Below are 14494 nucleotides of genomic sequence, written 5' to 3'. Positions count from 1 at the left end.
ATATTAACGCATATATGTGGAACCTAGAAAAATGGTATAGATGAACCGGTTTGCAGGGCAGTAATTGAGACACAGATGTAGAGAACAAACGTATGGACACCAAGGAGGGAAAACGGTGGGGGTGGGGGTGGGATGAATTCGGAGATTGGGATTGACATGTCTACACTGATGTGTGTAAAATGGATGACTAATAAGAACCTGCTGTATAAAAAAATAAAATTCAAAAAAAAAAGTCACTCTGTCCATGCTCATTAATTCTTCAAAAACCCCACAAAATTATGAAATAGATCAAAATCCTGTTCTCTGATATATTCAGGAATACAAACTGATCATTTACAATGAGATAAACTTTATCGTTTCACAATACAAATCTTTCTTTCTTTCTTTAAAGTATTACAGAACTTTACCCAGACCTGTAAGACCTACCTGTGTGAAATCACTTTCACTGGAAAAGTGGCAGTTACAGCAAAAGCAGAACTATGCAAACTGTTATTTAAAAGCCTAAACTTCAGCACTCTCTCTCCCTCTCTGTTACTTACGAGACAGTCTTCCAATTCTGTAGGCAACTGCTTCTTTCCCCAAATAACAATAATTATCCTTTTATTATGGAGTAAAAGACATTTTCTCCTCTACAAAGATGTACGTTAATGATATAAGCCCAAAGTAACGGCTTAAAGATACTCAAGTCAGGAGGCACAAACACCTTCCAGGCTGCAACAAGTCAGCAGCTGGCAAGTTCACAAAGGTTTTATGATTAGAATACTTTATATTAGAATACTTTCCATAAACCAAACTACTATGCACCCTAGAGAGTCCTTCTGTAATGTGTCCAAATGCTAGATAGAAGAAGATAGAAACACAGACTAAAGACTGACCTGTGTTGATTTTTCTATTAAAAATGAGCTTATTTTTAAAATCCTGTTCTTCAATACAGGAATTACTTAATATTAATGGTTGACTACGATGGCTACAATGTAGTTATAAACAGCAGAGAGACATTTTAAGGCCAGAGTAGTGTCATTATACAATCCATATACGTACCATGAGAATATTTTACCTAACATAGGATTTCTTCCAGTTCTAAGTTGAGGAGGTACTAAACATACAGAGAAACCCCTTTCTTAATGGAGTAGGAGGAACTCATTCATATAACAAACAAATTTTCTTCTATCACATAATCCCTAAACTGTCAATGAGGTTTGGTAAAAACAAGTTAAATCGTCCTTTAGGCCATCAGACTCCCAATTCTGGCTTTCCTCCCAACTAACTAGGTTCTCGTTTCAGTTATTAAACATGACAGTGGCTTTTAGGTAAATTGTCCCAGAAGTCTTAAATAAGTAGTACAGCTGTAATCTCTCATTTAAGAGATCACCTCTCCTGCATCTGTGACTATCTAAACACTCAATAAGCAAAGGAGAAGTTCTGAGCAGCCCCAAATCCCCAAAGCACTAAAGCTCAGACTCAGAGACCCTGGAGACTGAGGCCACTTTCCCACAATTATAACTAGGGGACACCTCGACTGATAAGATAAACTGAGGGGGAGGAAGCAGCTAATGACAGATATGCCAAGTGGAACAAGCCGTGAGAACTGATGGCCGGAGAAGTGACAGAAACAGGCTCGGTCTCAAAACAAGGAAACAGAGCAACCTGAGACCCTTTTACACACAACGGGCAGTTTCCACACAAGAATTGCCCTTGAGAGCATAACGTATTAGAACACAGTATACTAACTGACATTTATAGTACTTCGGTTTACCAAACAGCTATCATTCCTGTGTGTATGCCTTATATTGTTTAATATAAAGATAAATGAAAATGTACTTACTACCTTCAAATTGGTTAAAACGAAATTAAATGGTATTTTATAGTGTTTGTTTAATGAATGGATAATATGTGTTAGATAGGTTTGGGTTATTTTTTAAAAACAAGCTTTAGTATTTAAGGAGATAAGCTTCAAGAATCTGAAAAATTAATGCAGGTAAAACATGTTCTTTAGAATAGACATGAAAATTAAGCCTGGATTACTGTTCCACACAAACAGGATATCTGTATTACTGCACTGATGGATGGCATTTATGTATGTTTTATGGAATCTTACTAGAATGACTAGTTCATTACCCCTTTAACAGCCTTCAACATTAGAATCTACCTAATGACTACTTAATAAAGCAAACAGAAACCATCTCCTAGGAGCTTACAGTTTATTTCTGTCCCAACCACCTATCACTTTTCTACGCAAAATGTAATGTACTTTTCCTTACACCCATTAGGATGGCCTATCAAAGGGGGGAAAACGCAGAAAATAACAAGCATTGATGAAGATGTGGAGAAACTGGAACCCTTGTTCATTGCTGGTGGGGTTGTAACATGATGCAGTGATTACGGAAAACAGAATTACTTTTCCTCAAAATACTGAACATAGAATTACCATATGATCCAGCAATTCCACTTCTGGGTACATACCCCAAAGAATGGAAAGCAGGGCCTCAAAGAGATGTTTGCACGCCTATGTGCCAAAACGTGGAGGCAACCCAAGTGCCCACTGACGGATGGATAAACAAAACGTCACGCACACACACAACAGAAAATTACTCAGCCTTAAAGAGGAAGGAGATCCTGTCCCATGCTACCACATGGATGAGCCTTGAGCACATTAATTATGCTAAGTGAAATAAGCCAGTCACAAAAGGACAAATACTGTATGGTTCCACTTATATGAGGTACCTGGAGTAGTCAAATCCAGAGACAGAAAGCAGAAGGGTGGTTGCCTGGGGCTGGAGAGGGGCACTGAGTTGTTTATAGGTACAGTTTTAGATTTACAAGATGGAAAGTTCTGGAGACCTGTTTCATAGCAACATGATATACTTAACCATACTGAATTGCACACTCAAAGATGGTTAAGTTGGTAAATTTTGTTTTTGTCACAATATAAAAAAAGTAGGGCTTCCCTGGTGGCGCAGCAGTTGCGCGTCCGCCTGCCGATGCAGGGGAACCGGGTTCGCGCCCCGGTCCGGGAGGATCCCACATGCTGCGGAGCGGCTGGGCCCGTGAGCCATGGCCGCTGAGCCTGCGCGTCCGGAGCCTGTCCTCCGCAACGGGAGAGGCCACAGCAGAGGGAGGCCCGCATACCACAAAAAAAAAAAAAGTAATGTACCTTCTTATCTTGAGAAAATATCCCATATAAACAGCAGTATCCATGTACTCATATACCCACAGGCAGTCAAGAGAACATCCTAGACTATATTAATAAAAGGTTTGCAAAGGATGCGTGGCTTACCCTCCCACAGCTGAAGACTCTGTGGAGCAACCGAAGGCCAGATGACAAGATTGTTGGCTTCAAAGAGAGGGTTGGTGAACTTACTCAGTTCACTGGGCCGGTTGACCCAAGACCATAGAGACATTGTTTTCTGCTGTAGCTTCAACTTACATCTGATCAAGAAAGAAAACTGCCATTAAAGCAATTAATTTATGACCATAGAGACATTGTGTTCTGCTGTAGCTTCAACTTACATCTGATCAAGAGAGAAAACTGCCATTAAAACAATTAATTTATGACAACCACTATTAAATGCTCCTTCTAATAGGACAATTTCTTTTCTCTGTATGTTAGAAAGCAGAACACAAGACTTTTAGCAGAGGAACAAAATGTTGTAAAATTAAAATATTTGTCAGCATTTTTAACTGTCAACAACATCAAAACAAAGACTGTTTTGCAGGCTTCCAAAGCTGGCAACAAAGAGTTAATCCACCAAGAAGATATAATAATTATAAATATATATGTATGTTGCACCCGAGCCACAAAACATATGAAGCAAAAACTGACGTAATGGAACAGAGAAACAGACGATTCTCTAATATAGTTGAGGATTTCACTATCCCAATAGCTAGACAGAAGATAAATAAGGAAATACAGGACTTGAACAAAATATAAGACAAATATAGAAAACTCTACCCAACAGCAGAACACACATTCTTCTCAAGTGGACATGAAGCATTCTCCAGGCCAGACCACATGGTAGGCCACAAAACAAAGCTCAATAAATTTTAAAAGACTGAGATCATACAAAGCATCTTCTTCAACCACAAGGGAATGAAGTTAGGAATTGATAACAGAAGAAAAACTGGAAAATTCATAAGTATGTGGAATTATATAACACACTTTCAAACAACCAATGGTTTAAAGAAGACATCACAGGCTTCCTTGGTGGCGCAGTGGTTGAGAGTCTGCCTGCCGATGCAGGGCACACAGGTTTGTGCCCCAGTCCGGGAAGATCCCACATGCCACAGAGCGGCTAGGCCCGTGAGCCATGGCTGCTGAGCCTGCGTGTCCAGAGCCTGTGCTCCGCAATGGGAGAGGCCACAACAGTGAGAGGCCCGCGTACCGCAAAAAAAAAAAAAAAAAAAAGAAGACATCACAAGAGAAGTTAGAAAATACTTACAGATGAATGAAAACAAAAACACAACATGCTAACACAACTCCAGTGACAGTAATGCTCAGAGGGAAATTTATAGCAAGAACCTATGTTAAAAAGGAAAGATCTCAAATCAATAATCTAACTTTACACCTTAACGAACTAAACAAAGGAGAGCAAACTAAGCCAATGCTTGCAGAAGGAAGGAAAAAATAAGATTACAGAGGAGACAGACAAAAAAAAACTTTTTTAAAGGATAACATCAATGAGACCAAAAGTCAGTTCTCTGAAAAGATCAACAAAATTGTTTCTCTGGATAGAATGACAAAGAAAAAGGAAGATGCAAATAACTAAAATCAAAAATGAAAATGGAACATTACTACTGACCTTACAGAAATAAAAAAGATTTTAAGAAAATACTATTAACTGCACACCAACAAATTAGATAATCTGGATGAAATGGACAAATTCCTATAAACACAAAAATTACCTAAACTGACTGAAGAAATAAAAAATCTCAACAGACCTATAACAAATAAGGAAACTGACTCAGTAACAAATAATCTCTCCACAAAGAAAACTCTAGGACCAGAGGGTTTCACTGGTAAATTCTATCAAATATAAAAGAAAAATGAACTCCAATCCTTCTCAAACTCCCCAACAAATAGAAAAGGAAGGAATATTTCCTAACTCATTTTATGAAGCTATTATCACCCTGATGCCAAAGCCAGACAATGATACAAGAAAACTGTAATAGGCCAATGTCCCTTACAAATATAGATGCAAAAATTCTCAACAAACTACTAGCAAACCAAATACAACAGCATATTGAAAGGATTATATACCATGACCAAGTGAGATTTATCCTAAGTATACAAGAGTGGTTCAACAGAAGAAAATCAATCAATGTAATACACCACATTAATAGAACAAAGGGAAAAAAAACCACATGATCATTGCAATTAATGAAGAAAAAGCAGATGACAAAACATCTTTTCATGATAAAAACACTCAATAAATTAGGAATAGAAGGGAACTTCCTCAACATGGTAAAGGGTACTTATGAAAAAAAACACAGCTAACATCATACTCAACATCACACTCATGTGAAAGACTGAAAGCTTTCTCCCTAAGATCAGGAATAAAACAAGAGTGCCTGCTTTCACCACTGCCATTCAATGCTGTACTGGAAATTCATTAGACATGAAAAAGAAAGAAAATACATCCAAAGTAGAAAGGAAGAAGTACAATGATTTCTACTTGCAAATAACATGATCCTATGCATAGAAAATCCCAAAGAATCCACACACACACACACACGAACTACTAGAGCTAATAAATAAATTTGGCAAAACTGCAGGGTACAAGATAGACACACAAAAACAGTCATGTTTCTATATGCCAGCAGCGAATACTCCAAAAAAATTAAGAAAACAATTCCATTTACAACGGCATTCAAAATATTAAAATACCAAGAATAAATTTAACTGAAGAGGTAAAATATTTGTATACTGAAAACTATAAAATACTGCTGAAAGGAATTAAAGACCTAAATAAATGGAAAGACATCCCATGTTCATAGACTGGAAGACAACATTGTTAAGGCAGTAATAACTACCCAAAGTGATCCACAGATTCCAATGCAATCTCTATCAAAATTTTCTTACAACTCAACAAAAAGACAAATAACGCAATGAAAAAACTGGCAAAGTATCCAAATAGATATTTTTCCAAAGAAATGATACACAAATGCCCAACAAACACATGCAAAGCTGATCAACACCATTGGTCCATTAAGGAAATGCAAATCACTATAATGAGATTTACACCACTTTACACCCACTAGGATGACTAAATCAAAAGGGCAGACAATAAAAAATGGTGGAGATGTGGAGAAACTGGAGCCCTCATACATTGCTGGTGGGAATGTAAAATGGTGCTGCCACTTTCTTTCACAGCTCCTCAAAATGTCAGTTACCATATGACCCACATTTCCACTCCTAGGTTTATATCTAAGATAAATGGATATATATCCACACAAAAACTTGTATACAAATGTTTAATGCAGCATTATTTATGGTAGCCAAATGATGGAAACAACCCATTCTACATGGATGAACCTTGGAAATATGCTTAGTGAAAGAAGCCAATCATAAAAGACCACATATTGTATGATTCCATTTATATGAAATAGTCAAACAGGCAAATTTAAAGACTAAGAGCAGATTTGTGGTTGTCAGGGGCTAGGGGATGGAGGGACGGAAAATGGATAGTGACTGGTAATGGATATGGGGTTTGTTTTGGGGGCGATGAAAATGTTCTAAAATTAGTTGCAGTGCTGGCTGCACAACTCTGAATATACCATTTTTTTAAAATCACAATAAATATACTTTAAATGGCTGAATATTATGGTAAATGCATTATATCTCAATAAAGCTGTTTTTAAAAAATGTTACATCTTCCCTTTTTTTTTTTTTTTTTTTTGTTATGCGGGCGTCTCACTATCGGCCATAGCTCACGGGCCCAGCCGCTCCGCAGCATGTGGGATCTTCCCGGACCTGGGCACAAACCCGTGTGCCCTGCATCGGCAGGCAGACTCTCAACAACTGCGCCACCAGGGAAGCCCACATCTTCCCTTTTAACTTAAGTCATCTTTTACCAAGAAGTTTCAGTGGTTTTTAAAGATTTTTTAAAAATCTTATTAGGCTAGTTAATACTCCAATCTCCCAAATTCACAGGGTTCAAGTAATTTCAGACTTTGTATTCATAACAAATCTTAAACGTTCTTATTCTTTCGTATGTAATATTTAAAAGGGGAAAAAAAGGATGGTCATTGCTTTCTCTTAGGTCATCTCTTCTAATTAAACTCTATTCTGACTAGCAGAATTCTAGAACAGAGATGAATAGAACCCTAAAGTCAGGAAGCATTAAACTTTTCATCTGTTGTTAATAAGGAAAAAATAGGAAAAAATTAATAATTTATGATCTATTTGGATTAACTACGTGTTACAGAATAGTTTCTGGGGTGGGAAGGGAAATATTAATGGCATCTCCATCACAAATCAATCCAAATCCTACTTTTTGGAAGTAGGCCTGTTCTTTTGGCATAAGTAATGAATTCAAGTATAATAATATTAAGTATAATCATTTCTAGAAAGTCAACTTAAAATGATACTAAAATACCCAAAGTAAATTTCATTAATTGAAAAAACTGAGGGACGATGTTCAAAGATTCATTTAAGCCTAAACTATGAATGAACAGCTCAGGGACAATCCCAACCACCCACCCATCTGAAGGTTTTCACAAAGGTTTGATTTTGCAATGCCAACATAATGTAATAGGGAAGAACAAATCTGGCTCCATACTGTATCTGTTTCTTTTACTTTAACCTTTGTACTCTACTGCTTTTGCTACAAGTTAATCACTAAAGGAATGTTGCTTATAGCTTAAAGAATACATAATGGCCCATCTGGGGAACCCTGTCTCCCATCCTGAGCAGTAAGCTAAAACACCTTTGTTTCGCTCCCAGGAAACATCCTGACCAGGCCCACCTGTGAATAACTGCAGGGAGGAAGAAATGAATGCATCCCCTCCATAGTCTGGCAGGAACCAGGAAACATTTGCAACAACTTATCACCTTGTTTTTTTTCTTTTTATTTTTTAACTTTACCTCCTTACCTCTCCCTCTTTGTTTTATAAAAGAAACTAGCATCCAAACCCAGGCAAGATGGTTCTTTGGGACACTAGTCCACCATCTTCCCGGTCTGCTGGCTTTCTGAATAAAGTTGCTATTCCTTGCCCCAACACCTCGTCTCTCGATTTATTGGCTTGTCATGCAGCAAGCAGTACAAGCTTGGACTCGGTACCAATAAGACATTTTATCTTGAGCAAGTTAGTCCTGTCTCAACTCCATATATAATCAGAGAAAACACTTAGAGCAAATACCCTTGGGATACAGTGCAAATTATAAACACATCCATTAAATCAGTCAAACTGATCATATGAATCACGTGTGGCTGCAGTAACTATAGCCAAAGCACAGTGAGAAAACTGTGGTGGCACAGAACTTTCTAGAGCAAACAGTTCTAAATTTTTCCCTACTTCTGAAGACAAGAATCTGTAAGAAACTCTAAAGTTGAAATATTTGCCAATTCAGCTTTAAGTAGAAAAACATGTATTGCTCTATGTGCTTGAATTTCAAACAGGTAAAGATACAATAATTCTATTCTTTTATGAAAACTGTTGTTTAAATTTATTATTCAACTAAATGATGCCAGGTACCAGCCAAGGGACAAACCCTGCCTCCCACCCAGAGGAAGACTGTAGACTGTACCCAAATGAGAAGATTACCAGTTAAGCATCTTTAATGATCATTCTGATATGAATCTTCTAATTAAACCTATAAACTTGATGGTGTCTGGGTTATGAAGTAAGATTGTCACTCTGGGCCTGAGGACAGTTTCTCGGTATAAGAGAGAAAAATCTAGAGCAGGAGTAGGAAGACCTGTACTACAGCCATACTTTTGGTGACCAACAGGCTGTGTGTCCCTGGACAAGTCATTCACTCCTCTGGATATTACCTTCCTATTCTATAAAACTGGATGGAGGGTAGAATTGAATTATATGTTAAAGCTTCTTCCAGATGTAAGATACTATGCTCCTATATAAGGAAAGTAACATTTTAATGGTTGCTCAATTATTCAAAGCTTTTTAATCAGTGTATGGACTAATTTTAATCAAATAGAACAAAATCCAGGATATGCTCTCACCTAGCATGTGATAGGCTCACAATAAATTACATAATTTAATTTATACTAACTGTAACCTCTACCATCTTAGAAATAACATTAATGTAGAACCAAATCCTGGTCTTTTAGGAAATGACCAAAACAGCTAAAAATAAAATGGCCCCCGTGTGAGCAGTGTACCCACCTTTCACTTTCATTGTTGCCCAGAAATGTTCCAAACTGTGAGGCATATGCATGCTCAAAGAGCATGATGAGGAGATTCTCATTAAATTCAAATGAACAAGGGAACTGACGAAGTATCTGCCACACACAGTCCAAGAAGAGAAGAAATACAGGCGACTCCCACTTCTGCTTACTATTACAATAGGCCGACTGTGCACAGCGCTGTTGGAATGGGTGACCAGCCTAAGAGAAAAGATGGAAATGCAGCAATCATATCCTAGTGAGATCACATTGTAGCACATTATTAACAAATTCCACACAGTTGCAACAGAACTATTAAATGGAACCATCATATAATTTGGGTGGCTGCTCTTTAATGATTTCTTGGTTTAAGACAATCTTCAGCAACTAAGGAAAAAGACAAGATTTCCAAATACTTAACAAGGGTATATATACAGTTAGCCATAACATTTGCAGTTGGTCTTGGAATATCAAATAGAAGAATAATGAACTTCAGTAATAATAAGCATAAAATAAATCTTTCTAGGTCTGTAAAATCTGGAGCAAAGTCAAAGAACATAAGCTCTTCAGGTATAAAACAAAGGACAGCTATCCCCTTCTATCCATCCAAAGCACTGTAGACTACTGTAAGCTACAGAAGCCTCACCACGAAATGCAGATAGATATGGGGTTCTCATAGACAAATTTTTATCAGGTTACTCCTGATAGTAAGTCTTTAATTACATACGAAAAAAACTTACTGTCATGAAGACATCTGTATGAATACTTTTATATTAGAGACAAAGCTGTCTTTAGTTTCCCCCTTCCCCAAAAAAGAACGAGAAGAGTCTGTCATCTACTGACCAAAGGAAATTTAAGAATCATTTGGCTCTCTGGCCCACCCAGAACCTGAGTACTGACGTTATCCCCCCAAATCACACCCTTCTAGGTATTTCACAGACATGCTTTATCTTTGGGTCCTCGTGCTATTTTATCTGACAAAGATAATGCCAGGAACATGAATGGGATTTTGATGCCCATGAAAATGGTATTATATAAATAAATCAATCATACTCATTTGTTTGTTTGCTATGCATCACAAGGAATGTAGCCGAATAAGATCTGTGCCAAATATTTAGGATGTTCTGACTTAAACAGAGATAAAGGTCAGCTGTCAGGGTGGGTAGACATGGTAAACATAACAGCGTTAACACATAATAAATCTGAATTGTAACTAGAAGGGCCAGAAGTGATTTTTCTCCAGAGATACTTCCTTTTAAGATATATCTAAACATTTGTTTTCAATCACAATTACATACTAAGTTACATGGTGTATATATATATTTAAATTAACCTCTGGCCTGAAGGATTTCCATCTATTTTATGAGATCTTTATTTTAGCTGTCCTTCAGCATTATATAGGACAGCACTGTGTTGTGTCCTAGGGATAAACAGCTGAAGTGGGCAAGGTTCCCTGAACTCAAAGAAGTCACTATATCTGAGTCTAGTTCAGAAAAACAAGGTGTGAGGAAAATGGATCAATTTTATCTGTGAAGGAAGTTAAGGCCCCAGAGTCTTCATGAAAGTAGAGATATTTAGCTGGATCTTACAGGATGAGAAGGATCTCACCTGGCTGAGGAGGACGACAGGACAGTCAGATGAGCAGAAGGTAGAAAGCACTAAAGCACATGCCTTGTACTTACACGTTCCCACTCCTCCTCCCCGCCTTGTTTATGTCTTTTATCTCTAGCAAGGCTAAGTTCTGTGAGACAAGACCATGTTTTACACATTCTTTGTGCTTCCCCTTTAGGTAACAAAGTACAACTAATAACGTTTGTTGGGGAATGAAGTGCCAAATGAGCAATATAAGCAAAGAGGAAGACAGAAATTGAGAGGCAGTAAAGATTACAGGCATTTATTAAGAGGAAGAGAGATTAACTGTCCCCCAGAAAATTAAACATCTGAATCAATCAGAATTTCATATATTATATCCATTCACACAAACCAGGATCAAACATCAATTATGAGCAGTTCCTCTGTGGACAAAATAGCTTTTCTCACCTGAAGCCACTCTCTCTCTATCAAGGCCTCAAAGCCCCGGATGGTCCTGCTTCTTGGTTCCAAGATGATCTGGGCCAGGGAGGTAACCTGGAGTGTGGAATCAGTTCCTTCTGTTCCATGAATCAGTATGGATGCTCCTTCCCTGGTAGGAAAATTCAGAGGACAAATGAGACACTCTTGACATGGTCAACCAACTCTGTTAATAATAAACATTTCTTGAGTATAACAGTTGAAAGTCTTTTGCATTCTGCTCTGTCTTGTAGGTTTAGAGTCTAAATGAGGTACATGAAGACAGCTTCCCTTGAGGAAAATATAAAACTGTAAGTCCCAAATTTCATAGGGCAAGAACCCATTTACATTAACAAATTTCATAAAACCATTTCCTGAATGTTTTCTTTTATAAAAACAGAAAGCAGACCTCATCACATTCACTAGATGCTGACCTTTTCTGCTTTAATAGTTAACTAAAGCCTTTTCTCATCAAGCCTAGAAACATCCACTTAAAGTTATTTTTCTGTATCTCTGTGACCTTGATTCTACCTTTCCACCATCAGTTTACTGTAAGGATGCCTTCATAAACCATAATGAATCTAGGAAACAAGTCCTAAACCACACTTTGAGAAACATGAAAACAGGAAGAAAAATTTTTAAATATTACATATAAAAGTGTCAATCTAGGGACTGCCCTGGTGGCACAGTGGTTAAGACTCCATGCTCCCAATGCAGGGGACCCAGGTTCGATCCCTGGTCAGGGAACTAGATCCCACATGCATGCCACAACAAAGGAGCCCACGTGCCACAACTAAGGAGCCAGCGACCCACAACTAAGGAACCCATGAGCCACAATTAAGGAGCACACAAGCCACAACTAAGGAGTCCGCCTGCCGCAAATAAGACCCGGTGCAACCGAATAGACCCAGTGCAACCAAATAAATAAATTCCTTAGGGGGAAAAAACAGTGTCAATCTAGAAAGTCAGTGGCAATGATACCACTATACACTCTGTAGGTGGTGCCTAGGACCCCATTATTCTAAAGAGTGGGAGGAAACACCAGAAACTAAACTAAATTTTCTCCCCTCCCCTTCTACCTCTTTTTATTGAAATGACAGTGAGGAAATTGTGGAAAAAAGGAAAATGAGCTCACCACTTTCCCATAAAAGTTTTATGTTTGGCTACTGTTAATTCTTTCCTCATGTACAGATATACTTTACATAGCTGTAACAAAAGGTAACTTATTATTTCCACTTTTATTATAAACATTTTCCCATGTTTCTATGTCATCTATAAAAGTATTGTATTAATGGTTATATAATATTCTATTGAGCGATGAACTACCATTTACTTAATCCTATAGTTGGACATTCAGGTCACTGCCAATTTTTGTTACACTTTAGATGGTGTACTTGCTTTTTGTCTTTTGCTGAATTATTCTAGAGTTCTTAATTTGAAAATAAGACTCCCTGATGTTCACCTATGGTTAGGTTAACAATCCCATTCTCAGGATGAAATCTAATGACTAGACTGAAGGGTATGAGCAAATGTTTTCAGGCTTTTGATATATATTAGCTATATATCTTAGTTATCTGTGGTATACTCTAAATTTAATTCAGTTAACTTAAGGTCTATTTTTACATTTTGAGTGTTGTAAGGGCAGATTTTTATGGAGGTATAACTAATGAGCTAATATACATCAAAAAAGGGAACTCAAACATGGCAAAATAAACCAAAACCTTCAATTCTCCTAGGGGTGTGGAACTCCCTGTTTGTTTAAGGTAGCCCAAACTAAACAAAGGTGGAGATAGCAAACACTGTTCTGCCCCTGGGATTACTTTCACCTGCATCACCTCTTATTATGGCTGAAAACTTAGACAACATGGTTATAAGGGTTTATGACAATTCATGTTTCATAAGCAAACAAAGCCGCTGTACTCATCATGTAAGGGGAAATATTTTTAACTTAGGTTAAAAAAAACCCAAACCCTTAATATATACATCTCATCATTCTGTATTATTTATTTCTCTGCCAGTGAACCTTGGTCGTTAACTCCCATATTTTATAAGATAAATGGGCTTCCCTTTTTTTTTCTTTATTTTTTTGGCTACATCGGGCCTTAGTTGCGGCAGGCAGGATCTTTTCGTTGCAGTGCAGGCTTCTCTCTAGTTGTGGCGTGTTGGTTTTCTCTCTCTAGCTGTAGTACGCAGGCTCCAGAGTGCGTGGGCTCTGTAGTTCACAGCACATGGGCTCTCTCATTGAAGTGCGTGAGTTCAGTAGTTGCGGCGTGTGGGCTTAGTTGCCCCGCGGCAAGTGGGATCTTAGTTCCTCGACCAGGGATCAAACCCGTGTCCGCTGCATAGGAGGGTGGATCCTTTACCATTGGACCACCAGGGAAGTCCCTACACCAGGAATCCCAGGGAATCCTGATTCATGGCACTTGGTGTTCCTGTGGTAAGTTGCTAACTCACCACATGATCTTAAGCAACATGTTCTATTATCAATTTCTCATTAATTATTTTTTAAATTACATATATAATTCTCTAATTTGGAAGCATCAACAAACAAATGAAAATCTCAAAGAAAAGTGCCATCCAACTATGTGGTGACAACACTTCTACCTACCTACTGTTTCAGTGGGAATTCCCTTCTTAAAAAGGGCATTCTAACAGAGGGCAGACAGCAGAAGCAAGAAGAACTACAACCCGCAGCCTGTAGAACAAAAGCCACATTCACAGAAAGAAAGACAAGATGAAAAGGCAGAGGGCTATGTACCAGATGAAGGAACAAGATAAAACCCCAGAAAAACAACTAAATGAAATGGAGATAGGCAACATTCCAGAAAAAGAATTCAGAATAATGATAGTGAAGATGATGCAGGACCTTGGAAAAAGAATGGAGGCGAAGATCGAGAAGATGCAAGAAATCTTTAACAAAGACATAGAAGAATTAAAGAACAAACAAACAGAGATGAACAATACAATAACTGAAATGAAAACTACGCTAGAAGGAATCAATAGCAGAATAACTGAGGCAGAAGAACGGATAAGTGACCTGGAAGATAAAATAGTGGAAATAACTACTGCAGAGCAGAGTAAAGAAAAAAGAATGAAAAGAA

General features: G+C 37.8%; 1 protein-coding gene across 2 annotated transcripts in view; it reads right to left on the bottom strand.

The window, feature by feature from the left end:
- The window catches only part of MTMR9 (myotubularin related protein 9), a 79723-nt gene that overhangs the window by 8796 nt on the left and 56433 nt on the right, over positions 1 to 14494 (bottom strand). The window contains exons 7-9 of one of the 2 annotated variants that reach the window (XM_024130884.3): positions 11385 to 11526; positions 9346 to 9566; positions 3278 to 3429 (exon numbers count right to left, since the gene is read on the bottom strand). In XM_024130884.3, coding sequence (XP_023986652.1) covers positions 3278 to 3429; positions 9346 to 9566; positions 11385 to 11526 — 515 coding nt within the window. The remainder of the gene's footprint in view (positions 1 to 3277; positions 3430 to 9345; positions 9567 to 11384; positions 11527 to 14494) is intronic. The other variant, XM_024130885.3, reaches the window with a different exon arrangement.

Source organism: Physeter macrocephalus, chromosome 9, assembly GCF_002837175.3.
Source record: "Physeter macrocephalus isolate SW-GA chromosome 9, ASM283717v5, whole genome shotgun sequence".
Taxonomy (NCBI): domain Eukaryota; kingdom Metazoa; phylum Chordata; class Mammalia; order Artiodactyla; family Physeteridae; genus Physeter; species Physeter macrocephalus.
The sequence above is the reverse complement of the archived record's forward strand: the minus strand, read 5'-3'. Positions and strand labels throughout refer to the sequence as shown.